This window comes from Dipteris shenzhenensis, chromosome 17 (genome assembly GCF_047967505.1).
Source record: "Dipteris shenzhenensis isolate YYH24624 ecotype China chromosome 17, Dip_SZ_1.0, whole genome shotgun sequence".
Lineage (NCBI taxonomy): Eukaryota > Viridiplantae > Streptophyta > Polypodiopsida > Gleicheniales > Dipteridaceae > Dipteris > Dipteris shenzhenensis.
The window spans coordinates 50388074-50401443 of NC_141612.1; the positions used below are offsets into that span (position 1 = coordinate 50388074).

The 13370-nt window shown below is 44.0% G+C and overlaps 1 protein-coding gene across 3 annotated transcripts in view; it reads right to left on the bottom strand.

Moving 5' to 3' along the window:
* Positions 1-235: 235 nt before the first annotated feature.
* The window catches only part of LOC147892248 (uncharacterized), a 43702-nt gene continuing 30567 nt past the window's right edge, over positions 236-13370 (bottom strand). For all 3 annotated transcript variants that reach the window (XM_087388695.1, XM_087388693.1, XM_087388694.1), the window contains exons 4-6: positions 1363-1455; positions 912-1067; positions 236-831 (exon numbers count right to left, since the gene is read on the bottom strand). In XM_087388695.1, coding sequence (XP_087244821.1) covers positions 685-831; positions 912-1067; positions 1363-1455 — 396 coding nt within the window. In that variant the 3' untranslated portion in view covers positions 236-684. The remainder of the gene's footprint in view (positions 832-911; positions 1068-1362; positions 1456-13370) is intronic.

The window sequence follows — 13370 nt, forward strand, 5'->3', positions numbered from 1 at the left end:
TCCCGTTAGAAAGAACTCACGTGATCAATATGTATATATATGCAGAAGAATTTAAAAAAGATCAACAAAAATGGAAAATGTAGTAATAATGTCAATGGAAAAACGTGTAGGTGTGTTTCAGTACATATCAATAGCATAACAAGCTCCAAACAATATAGGATGATTAACAGAAAAAATGACTTGTACCAAATATTGCGATCTTTAGCGAGTGTAATGTCCACAAATTAGTCCGCAGTGCATTTGATTGTAAAATCACTTTAAATTTCCAAGTTCAGAACTCTGATTTAACTTATGAGCACAGTGCCACAATTCTTTCAATAATGAAGACAATTAAGTTCATCTTTGTTCATACATCCAGAAAGGTTTCCAAATATGATAGAAGTTCTTTTCCTTTAATTGTCATGTAAAAATTGCATTTCCGCCAAGGAGGCTGGATGTGCCAAAGCAAACTGGAGTAGCCACTGCAGTTTGAATCCCCTGTGGGGAGTTGGTGAAACTCTCCTAAATTGGCCAAGGTGCTTGTATCGTGAACATTTGTATGCACTCGAAGGAAATATTTATAAGCATGACTGCTCAACCAAACAATTTCCAGCATTCTTGCCATTGACAGTCCATGAAAACAGGCAAATACTCCACCATCAAGACTATGACTCCGCATATATCCCAGAGTTGCATATGGGGGCATCATTGATTCTTTGAAGCTTTAGAATAGGCAGTAGACTTGCAAATGGGGCACTGATTCTTTTGTGAAAGCCACTGTTTAATACACGAAGGATGGTACCCGTGACCACAATCCAGCCAACCCACCTCATCTTCTTCCATATATTCCTCCTGCAAGGAGCAAACCCTCATCAGAACCACGTCCGCCAATGTTTCCTACATGATACAATATTCAATCTCAACTTCATCACCTGGCAGATACTACATTTTATGTCGCTTTCTTCAGATATTGCAGCAACTGTTGCATCTAAGGAAGAGTACTTGCTCTTTCTTAAACACAAGGACAATGTTTCATCATTCAGTCCTGTGCTTACATTTCCAATTCTCTCTTCTAAAGCAAGCAGCTCCTGCCATACACAAAACAATCCAAGGCAAAATGATAAGATCTCACTTACTGCGCAGACAGGCTCAATAGCAAGTAAATTGCTTCTAATATGAAAATCAGAGTATCATATTTCAGATAACAAAACAATTGTGAATCATCAACACTTCTGAAATTGATTAAATAAACTACGAGACAAAGCAAATGCAACAATGTTAGAAGCAGTAAAGAAGTGCCTGTCACTCACATGAAAAGTACTCAAGTTAAAAGAACATTTGAAAACCTTACAACAAAGAGAACCTTCACACTCTGAAATTTACCTCATACGACATATTATCTACATCCAACTGCATGTCACTATGCTGGTCAAATATCCCTCCATGGGTTAAAGATGGATCCAGCATCACAAGCTCCTGCAAACATGCCCCCTTCAGACAGGAAACTTCTGCAGAAATTCAAGACTTGATTTGAGATGACAGAACACTTACGATAACTTTCCATGAAAAAGGCCAATCAATCAGACTTGCCACATAAGATTGAAGACCTCCGTTGAAGTCTTGGTCAGACATGAGAGTTTGTACATCTCATAGACAGAGACACCCTACCTTCATGGACCAAAAAATTCAGGAATTGATTTAAGAAAGTGGAACACCTATGATAACTTCCCATGAAAAAAAAAGTTGATCATTCAGACTTGACACATAAGATTAAAGACACCCGTTGAAGTTTTGGTCGGACATCAGACTTTCGGGACGTCTCATAGACAGAGAAACCCTACCTTCATGCAACCAAAAACTTTCTATCAAGAAACCCTCCTCCCATGGTCATTAACTGACATTTGTTGAAGTTTCCATCAGACACGAGAATTTGGATATCTCATAGAGAGAAAATCCTCCCTTACGCAGACCAAAAACTTTCTACAAAGTTACCCTTTACCCATGGCCATTAACTTTATCCCTCATTTTCCAACAATGGCACTCTGTCAACATAGGAGTCACCCTCGTGCCCAACCACCTATGGCACTTTTGGTAATATTCCAATATAAAAGGGCATACTTCAAAGCCATACTACAGCCACAACGTAATGCAGATCCATCACTACCTGTTTGAACAAGTTACTAGAATTTAGAGCATCTTATGTGTGGAGAGAGAGCCCTGATATGTGGGTGTGCCCACCCAGTGAAAGTCGTCATTACTCAGTCCTTTCTAAACTGTGTTTAGTACAGAGTAAGTGGCCAGCTTGTGACCCTGACCAGGGTCTAGTCAACTGACCTGACCAGGGTCTAGTCAACCGACCTGGCAAAGCTCAACCGGCCTCACCAGGTGGGGTCAACCTGACCAGACCTGGTCAGGTCAGTTGGTTAGTCGGCTGTTTGGTCAGTCGGTTAGTTCGCTGGTTGGTCGGTCAGTTCTGCCAAGGCTTACCCTATAAATAGAACCCCCTTGCCACTCTTCATGTGTTCCATTTCATCCTCACACACACTCTGGTTGGCACTCTTTTCCATGCTATAAACAAACTTATCTTGCCTCATTCTCTCTCTCTCTCTCTCTCTCTCTCTCTCTCTCTCTCACTCTCATTTGCGATCTCTCACTTGTATACTTCCACAATGAGCAATACTGACATGGCATCAGAGCCGTAGGTCGTCTAGAAGCTTGGGCTTGGACGTTTGGGTCTGACGCTGTCTATTGCCGGCAGGTGTGGATAGTTCTGAGGTTGCTGTTGACAAATCCGGGGTCGTCGATGACCATACCACACCCATCCATAACTTCATCGCACGTGGATGAAATCATCACGCGTATCTTGAATGTGTGGAGATTGCAAAATATAGTGGCATGTGGACAGCTCGGGAAGAAGGTGAACCATACTCCAAGGCGAGCTGAGGATGTAGCTAGTCCGAGACACAGCCGACTGTCAAAAGAAGGCCATTGCAGGCATGGACAGCAACGGATTTGGAATTTTTTGAAGAATGTGTCGTAGCAACTTCTTCTCCCTTCCTACAGCTCCATCCAGCCTCCCTTCTTTTCTTTCCCTAGTCACCCTCGTGTAAGGGCAAGGAGGACAAACCCAATGGATCCAAGTATGCTCACTGGAAGCTGAACAAGAGGATCTAGTTTATCCACAAGGGCTTCTTGGAAATTGTTAAGGGGTACGAGAGGACGCTCAGACGTCCAAAGAACTCGATATGGTGAAACACAGACATGGAGGAAGCTACTTTTGAGAAATTGCAGGATTGGGAGGACCGTGATTTTGAGACACACTCGGTTATGATGCAGACCATTATGAAGGAGGCCTCCCCAACAATGCAAACCTTGACTAATGCCTCTGAAGTGTGGTCCAAGTTGGAGGATCTATATGCCCAGGATTCTTCTATGCGAGTTGTCACTTGGCAAGGTCAGCTCTACAGTCTTGAATTTCTAGGAGGTAGCTTGATGCACCCGTTTTTAACGAAGGCAAGAGTCATCTATGACTAGCTACAAGCAATGGATGCTTCCTTATCCTCTCCTTAGTTGGCTGCACTTTTCCTCACGAAGCTTCCATCCAAGTTATGATATGGTTTCTTGAGCATTGCGGTGCTAGGTCATGAGAAAACAGTTACCTCTACTCCCTTCTCTTGGAGAAGGAATCTGTTCTCCTGCCCGAAGGTAAGCTAAAGGTGGCTCATGGTGGTGAGCAAGCACTTTCGACAATGCAGAAGAAAAGACGGAGCCGGTGTCATGTCTGTGGGAAGAGATGTCACGAGGGCGTGAGTTTTTGGGCTTGCATGTGCTTGCATGTGGGCAAGACCAGTGGGCAAGGCCGTGGGTTGCTAAGTGTGTAAGGGCTTAGGGCCCCTAGAAATTAAGGCCTTGGGGGTGAATTTGTTGTTTGGTCCAAGGCAAAGGAACTAGAGGGGGCATGGGTTTGGTTTGGATCATTGGTTTGGTCTCAAAAGTGCCCCACTAGAGGGGGCATGGGGGCAAATCAAACGTAGGCGCCACGTCACCTACTAAAATGACTAAGGCTAAATGCATGGTTTAGGAGCTCCTGGAAGCAATTGGAAAATGAATATTGTGAGCACCGCGACAGATTGATGGATTCAGAGAGAGGATTGATGAGCTTCCGTACAGGATTGGCTTCAAGAGCTAAGGCTGCACGGTGGTTTTCTAAGGGGCTGTGGAGACTGTCGTACAAACATCCAGTTGAAGGCTTCTTGTACATATGGGTTGTACGGCTGCACAGATTGCAGCTGTGTAGGGCTGTACGGATTGCAGAAGTGTATGGATTGTACGGGTACCCAAGCTGTACACTGTTGTACGGGCAGGCTAAGCTATTGTGTGACAAGGTAAGCAGTGGTGCGAGCAGGGTATGTTGATGTACAGGCAGGATAATGCATTGAGAATGGGTTGCCCAAGCTCATGTATGAGCTTAGTTGAATGCCCTCGGATTGAGCAGGATAAGCTGGCTGCTGCTTCTTGATCCTGCTCCTTGGTTGTGAACTGTCTAAAAGAGACTTTGCTGTCAAGGTGGTTTACAGTGGATGCTTCCAGTTCAAGTGCAAGATCTGGAGATTGCAGGCTGATCATTTATGCTTTCACCCATTTCTTGGGCATATCAGTGGTCCAATAGACACTTGAGGCACTCAGTGTAGTAACCATTTCCAAGTTTCATGCAAGCATTTGGAATCATGTTGATTGCCTATTGCTTTGTGAGGTGAGAGCAGAGCCCAGCAGGGTTATTGCTTGTGGCATTGAAAGAAATACTGAAAGGGGCACCAAGGTTTGGGGCCAATCTGTGTCATTGTCTTGCGCAGGAGCATTCTAGCTCCCATACTACTCATTGTTTATTTGCTGAATTGTTTAAGTGAGATCATTGGCTGGTTAATTGTTTATTACCTCCCTCTTGTTGCCTTGAGGCCGGTTTCATGGTTGATGGGACATCACCATCTTCTTTAAGGAGGTGAGCATGTGGTTGTCTTTGGTGTTAGTATTGCCAGCTGTAGTTGATTTACAGCAAGGATAATCATTCAGCAGGTATGTCACTCATTGATGATGATAGGGATATGGAAGAGGAGTCCTCTCAAGATGAGCAGGTTGGACAGCCCATGAATGAGGGAACTTATCAAGATCCTCAAAATGCTGATGGACAGCGAGCTGTAAATGCTCTTGATGTGAATGAAACAGCCTGGAGGGTCTAATGATGCTGAAGATGTAGAGGAGGCTAATGCACCGTTCAAGTACAGCTGTGACGTGCAGTGAGAGCAGTTGCTCATCTCACTTAGGACCCAAGGTTTGCTGAGTATATGCAAACCCCTTCGAAGTCTAAAAAGAAAAAGGGTCATTCACATCTAGGGGAAACCAGTGAGGCTCAAAAGCAGCCCTACAGTTCCATGCCATTCGCAAATCTGACACCTTCACGAAAGCAAGAAAACCAGGAAATCCTTCAAAAGCTCCATTTAAAAAGGGGAAAAAGCATGATAGGCCAGGCTCTAATTGGCTATCATGTGAGGGCAAGGAAGAGGGGCACATGGCACCGGAATGCCCAAAACGCAAGCTAAAAGGGAAGGCCAGTGATAGGGATGAACAGAAAGGCAAGAAGCCTAAGCCCACTGTAGAGTTAATGCCTGATGTGATTGGCAAACAGCCAAATGGGATGCTTAAGAGTTATGCAGGGCATGGAGCAAATTGGGAGATCAAACGGCATTGATCTTCTTTGACCCAAGGGCTCGTGCGAATTGTATTTCCCCTAAGTTGGCAGGCAAACTTGGAATCCATGTAGAAGAAATGGGCCCTATGAGTGAGGCAGGCTTGGCTCGTCCAGGGTTCAGTACACCAGTCACCCCTATCATTTGGAAGCTCCATTTTTTGCACATACAGAGCTTTGTGGACAGCAAGGAATTTTATATTATGCCATTAGAGGGCTGTGATGTTTTGCTGGGGATGCCATGGGTCACGAGGTGCATACTATGCTGGACACTTTTCATCGGAAAACTACCCTGATGCATAGAGGGAAGACCCATGTATTGGATGTCAAACTCAAGGGAGAGTCAGTCCCTATTGTATTTGCCTCTGCAATTTCTTTAGTAATGAAAAGTCATATTTCTGCGTACTTAGTTTTTGTAAAGGATATTGAGTTTGACGATCCACAAAATGTTTTATCTAAGCTGGATAAAGAGCGGACAGGTTTGCTAAACCAGTTTGGGGACTATTTTTCTAACTCTTTGCCAGGGGAACTTCCACCCGAGAGGCCTAAGGATCATGGCATTGATGTAATACTAGGTAGCAGCCCACCAAACAACCCACCATACAGGGTAAATACAGCCAAGCAAGAAGAGATCATGAGCCAAGGGAAGATTTATTAGATAAGGGGTTGATTAAGCCCAGTTCATCTCCTTACTACTCACCAGTTCTGTTAGTCCAAAAGAAGGACGGTTCATGGGGCATGTGCATAGATTATCGCGCCTTGAACAAGATTACAATTAAGAATCAATTTCCCAACTCGAGAATTGATAATATCTTGGATCGGTTGGAGGGATTGACTGTTTTCAGCCGCATAGATTTGAAGAGTGGGTATCATCAGATACGCATTCGATCGGAGGATGTGTCAAAGACATCTTTCAGAACCTCCTTTGGGTTATACGAGTTCTTAGTGATGCCTTTTGGGCTTACAAATGCTCCTGCCACCTTTAATCGAATGATGGACATAATCTTTCGTGAACATAGATCCTTTGTGGGTAGTATCTTTGATGGTATGATTGTATACTCGCAGGATTAGGTAGAGCATAAGAAGCATTTGCCATAGTGTTTGCAGAATTCAGAAACCATAGGCTGGTTGTTAATGCAAAGAAAAGTGAGTTCTTTATGCTTGAGATTTACTTCATGGGACACATTGTCTCCAAGATGGACTGTGTATGGATCCTGCTAAGACAGAAGCAATCCGCAATTGGCCACAGCTGAGAAATTTACATGATGTACGAAGCTTTTTGGGTTTATGCTCTACTACAGACGCTTTATATGTCATTTTTCTGAAATTGCTTCACCCCTCTATGTAATGCAGAAGAAGAGAGCATCTTTTATATGGGCTTAAAGTCAAATTGCAGCATTTGAAATACTGAAAGAAAAGCTTAATTCTGATCCAGTGTTGATCTTGCCAGATCTCCAAAAAGCTTTTTGTCTCCAATGTGATGCATGTGGGGAGAACCGCCTTGGAGAAGTTCTAATGCAGGATGGCCGAGTTGTTGCTTATGAGAGTATAATCTTGCAAGATGCTGAAAGACATTTGGGGACTTATCATAGATGTTGGCCGTAATTCCTGCTCTTTCTATTTGGAAACACAATCTGCTTGGGGTTGATTTCACAGTGCAGACAGACCATCAGTCCCTCAGATATTTCCTTACTCAGCCCAAGTTGTCTGAGAAGCAGATGCATTGGACCAGCTTTTCAGATTGTGCATGTTGAGGGTAGATGTTATGCTCTAGCCGAGATAGCATGACCTCGGAAAGATCGGTGGGCATTTTCCCTTAGAGGACCGACTTCGGTAATATTTCATGTGCGTAAATTAAATGGTCAAGGGAAGTAACTGCCAAGGTCCTAGGTGAGGGTGTATTGGCATCGACTAGGTGGTTCTGAGTGCTCAGTCCTAGGTGCACCTAAATGTGTAAGAATGCCAAGGGGCAAATGTTTTAATTGTGCCCCAAGAGAGGGGTAAATGGTGTACCAAGCTAAAGGTCTAAAATGATGACATGTGGCAGGAGGGAACCATCTAGGGATTTGTGGGCTTGTGGATAGGCATGAAGAAAATGAATTACGTATCTTGTGTGCATGCAATCCATGAGATATGCTGGGAGGATAATCTGGATGTCATCGCCTATGATTGTGAGCTTGAATCGACGTGAAGAAGTTTCCCGAGTTTTTTTTCTACCCGTGCCCGTGATTCGACGAAAAGAAGGCAGAGACTAGTATGTAATGTGTCATTTGGTATCAGAGCGGAGGTTATCTAATAGCGTGGAAGAGCGGAATTGCCAGGAGTTAGAAATCTGGCCCTTCAGATTTGCGTTACGTATTAGGAGCAGTGCAGCTACCGTAGGTGATGGCGCAGCCGTTGGGTCTCGAACGTCATCACCGTTGCAGGAGAGCAAGAGCGCGTATAGCTGCAGGCTTATAATCTGGCATCATGCAAGGATAACGGGTGGTTACCTTTAGGATTCCAGGACATCACGGGAAGGGACGAGCTATCGCAGGAGCGTAGGGTTCACATAGCCAGGTGACTGAAGACAGACGAAAGTTTTACACACCCGCTGGTTTACGGTGAGCTTAGGGCCAAGAAACTGTGGTTCGTGATACTTACGTTATGTGGAGGTCCTTCAACGCGATAAGTGATGTTGGTTGAGAAGAAAAAAAGCAACTCACCACAGGCAACGATAGCGTGGCGATGGGCGACGCACGGGCAGCGTCATGGCTGCGTGATTGGCTCGACGGCGATGCGTGGCTGATTGGCTCAACGAAGTTGGTCGGGTACCGGTTCGGTCGACGAGTCTAGAAGGGAGCTGAGCGGATTTTTGGTTCGATCGACGGGCCATCTAGCAGCTCTTCAAGGCAGCCAATAGAAGCATGCGATATGACGAAGGGTAGAGAGCAGGCAATAGATCATTGACATAGGGCTGCGTGGAAAATTTGGATCTTCGACGAGGGGGTAGCTGAGCCACAGCAAGAACAACATGATCTTTCGATGCTGCGTAAATGACCAGGGAGCTTTCGATTTTCTTTATTCCCTCTATTTTATTTTGGTTAAATTTCTAAAGCTTCGAGGTGTGTGAACTGGATAGGGGGCGAAATTATGCTTTTGGATTCAAGGGTTTGAGTCAACTTAGAATTGCAGGAGTTTCCCTAGTATGGAGAAAACGGGTTTGGTTTCAGTGTAATTACGGTTTCAAGCGATGTTTTATATATATATATAATTTTTTTTTCTATTTCTTTTTTTAAATAAAAACACCCATTGACCTGAATGGAAGCAGAAGAAGAAACTTCCAGGATGGATCCTGTAGAGTCGGGAGTCCGGCCGACCCCGAAGGTGTCGCGCCCAGTAGGCCATACATTGTCTGGCAGAATTGCAATGTTAGAGGATGCCTTGTAACAGATTTTAGCGCAACAGTTACAAACAAATGTGGGGCAGTTTGAACTCAGAAAAATGGTGTATAGTATGTCTGCCAGACCATCTCGTGAGGAGAAAGGCAAATCTCCGATGGAGCCAGAGCCCAGTATACACTCGTTGGAACGTGCAAAGGTCAAGGTACCTAATATTGCCAATTATAGACCGAGCGTAGTTCTGATGTGATCGATGTTTGGTGACACAAGTGGGAAGAAGCCTTCGCCATTTGTGAAATCAGATCTAATCTAAAGAAAATCCGCGAGACCACTCACCTGTTTATTGAGGCAGCGGATAGGTGGTGGATAAAACAACAGAAAGATCAAGTTGCCCCTACCACCTGGGAAGGGTTTAAGGCTGAATTTAAGAGACACTTTCTTCCACCTGACGAAGAGTCCCGAGCTTGGGATGTTTACAGAAGCCTTCGCCAGAGGAATTTGTCGGTGGCAGAGTACACTGACAAGTTCAGGCAATGTGTTATGAAAATAACAGACCCTCTCCCTATGTCAGTTCAATTGAAAGACTATATCTATGGACTGAACGACAGGATTAAAATGGAAGTTCGGGCTAAATATGTGACTACATTAGATGAATCTATTGCAGTAGCCCTGAACTATGAGGATGCCAGAGGCAGACCTAGTGGGTTTGTGCAGGCAGGGACTCAGCATGAGTACCCGAGAAAAGGGGGATTTCAGAGGAAATGGACTTCAAAGGCAAGTGTCTCGCAGCCAAGTGGCCAAACCAAGCAGGTGAAGCCGGTTGAGGGACAAGCAAAGACAAGTACCACCGTTGGGGTGAAAAGAAAGTAACTCCAATGGCAGCCCAGGCTTGGTCAAAGTCCTCGTTAACCCCTGAGCAAAAAGAAAAAGCTAGAAAAGAAGGATTGTGCTTCGGCTGCCTTCAGCAACATCAGTGGAAAGATTGTCCACTAAACAAAGACCGTCGCACGGCCAATATGATAATATCTGAATGCGAAGCGGAAATGCATCCGATAACATCCTTTCAAAGCCCGCAGCAACGGAGTATACGGTTTTCAATGAGCCCGAGGTGATTAAAATGAAAGGGCAAGTAGCCAATCATGATGTGATTGTATTGTTTGACTTAGCATCAACGCACAATGTAATTAGCTCGAATCTTATTAAGAGGCTCAAGTTGAAAACTAGTCCGTCTGACTATGCTTATACGGTCAGGATGGCGGACGGAAGGTCAACTAAAGTATGGGACCAGAGGGTTACCCAGTTGGAACTTCGAATACAGGACTATGTTGAGAAGCTGGACTTTGAGTTGACCAGGCTTGCTCACGCAGATATAGCCCTAGGCATGGCTTGGCATTTTTGGAAAAATCCAGCCATTGATTGGAAAAAGCATATTTACCAGTTCAAGATAAACGGGGTAGAATATGTTTTGCGAGGTAAAAAGGATTTACCTCGAAGACCATTGATTTCAGCCATGGAAATTCGGAAGACTCCGAAAGAGTTTCTGTGTCTGTGTATAGCATCGGTAGAGTCGATTGATGATGCATCGGCTAGCACTGAGGCTATCCAAGATGGGAAAATGCCCGAGTTGGCTAAAGAGATATCGGAGAAGTTCTTTGATTGTTTTAGGGATGAGTTACCTTATGGGTTACCTCTAGAGCGGAATGTTCAGCATAAAATTGAGCTTATCCCGAGGGCAGAACCTGTAAATAGACCTCCCTATAGATTAAGCTTTACAGAAGAAGCTGAGGTGCGAAGACAACTGGAAGAATACCTCAAGCTGGGACAGATTCAACCCAGTTTTTCACCTTTTGCTTCGCCAGTGATATTAAAGAAGAAGAAAGATGATACTTTTCATCTCTGTATAGATTACAGAGCATTGAATAATATCACTATTAAGCACAGGTATCCGATGGCTCGGATCGATGATTTGCTAGATGCATTACATAGGGCCGTAATTTTAAGTAAGATGGATCTTAAGTGTGGCTACCATCAGATCCGTATTAGAGCCGAGGATGTGCATAAAACCGCTTTTAGAAGCAGGTTTGGACATTATGAGTTTTTTATAATGCCCTTTGGACTTACCAATGCTCCAGCTACATTCATCATGCTTATGAACGATTTACTACGTCTGTATATCAGAAAGTTTGTTGTACATCTTATTGACGATATTCTGGTATTCAGTAAAAGTATTACTGAGCATCACGAACACTTAAGAATAGTGTTCAGTACTTTGAGAAAAGCCAGTCTTTATGTAAATAAAAAGAAAACTATAATGTGTATGGTAAGACTTGAATATTTAGGATTCATAATTACTCCTGAGGGGGTAGAAATGGATCCAAAGAAAGTGGCTGCGATACTGACTTGGCTAATCCCTCAGAGTTTGACCGCTTTGCAATCATTCTTGGGATTTGTCCAATTTTATCGAAGGCATATCAAAGGATATTCCGAAATAGTATCGCCATTAACTGATCTGACCTATGGAGACAGAATCAACAGGAAAGTTTTAACACCATAAAACAAGTTGTGGTCTCAGAACCGGTGTTAAAAATAGTTGATCCCCAGAAACCGTTGTTCCTTGAAACTGATGCAAGTGGCATTGCGGTTGAAGCAGTTTTCCTCCAAGAGGGAAGGCCAGTAGCCTTTGAAAGCAAGAAGCTTTCTCCCTCTCAACGAAATTGACCAACTCATGAATTAGAGTTGTATGATGTTGTCCATGCTTTGAAAACATTGAGACATTATTTGTATGGATCAGAGTTTTATGTGGATGTTGATCATGATACTCTGAAACATTTTTGTAAACAACCTGACTTGAGAGGCCGCCAAGCTAGGTGGGCAGAACTCATGCAGAAGTTTAACTTGACGATTCGGTACCGAAGAGGGTGAGAGATGGAGAAGGAGATAGAGTCGGGAGTGAGGAGACTCACTGCACACACACACTAGTGGGGATAATCACAATGAGTGAGTGGTACCTCCCCAAGCACACACTTTTTATATTATGGTAGTAACCCTTAAGTACAGCTAAGTACAAATGTGTACTTAGCTTACTTAAGTGTCGTACACTAAAGTACAACATAAAGTACTATTTACATAGGGTGGCCAGTGCCTTTACCCCAACAACCTCCCACTTAAAGGCAATGTGCCCTCAAGGAGAGAAAGAATATTGGCCTCAACCAATACCCATAAGAGATCTGCAGTGTGCAAACCTCTCTGCAGCTAACCCTTTGGTTAACAGATCTGCCGGATTGTCATCTGTATGCACCTTAACAAGCTGAATTTGCTTGTTCTCAAGCACCTCCCTGATGAAGTGATATTTCACATCTATGTGCTTCGTCTTTGCATGAAAGACAGGATTACGTGCCAACTGTATGGCACTCTGACTGTCACAATGCAACAATGGAATCTCCAATGAATAACCCAAATCTGCCACTAACCGAGATAGCCATATAGCCTCCTTACATGCCTCAGTGGCTGCAATATATTCAGCTTCTGTGGTAGACAAAGCAATGCATTGCTGCATTCTAGATACCCACGACACTGCACCTCCAGTGAAAGTGAAAACATATCCGGTAGTAGACTTCCGGGTATCAGGGTGACCGGCATAATCAGAGTCTGTATAACCTTGCACTTTTGCATCTTGACTGCCGAAACATATACACAAATCTTGTGTACCCTTCAGGTATCTCATGACACCTTTCACTGCATTCCAATGCTTCTTGCCGGGGTTTGCCATGTATCTACTAACCACTCCCACTGCAAACGCAATATCGGGCCTGGTTGCAACCATAGCATACATGAGACTGCCACACGCTGATGCATACGGGATCTTTGACATCTCAGCTCTCTCAGCATCTGTCTGAGGGCTGTCCAAAGCACTGATTTTCACATAAGGAGGCAATGGAGTACCAATACTCTTCCCCCCTTCCATGTGAAATCTCTGCAAGACCTTGCCAATGTATTCCTTCTGAGACAAGTATAGCAACCGCTTTTTCCTATCCCGAAGTATCCGCATGCCCAGTATATGGTTGGCATCACCAAGATCCTTCATATCAAAGGTTTGGTGCAATCTTTTCTTCAAGGCATTGATCTCCTTATGAGATTTTCCAGCAATCAGCATATCATCCACATACAAAATGAGGATCAGTAAACTGCCATCTGAAGCTTTCTTGGTATACAAGCAGTGATCAATGTCACTTCTCCTATAACCTTGGATTCGCATGAATGTATCAAAC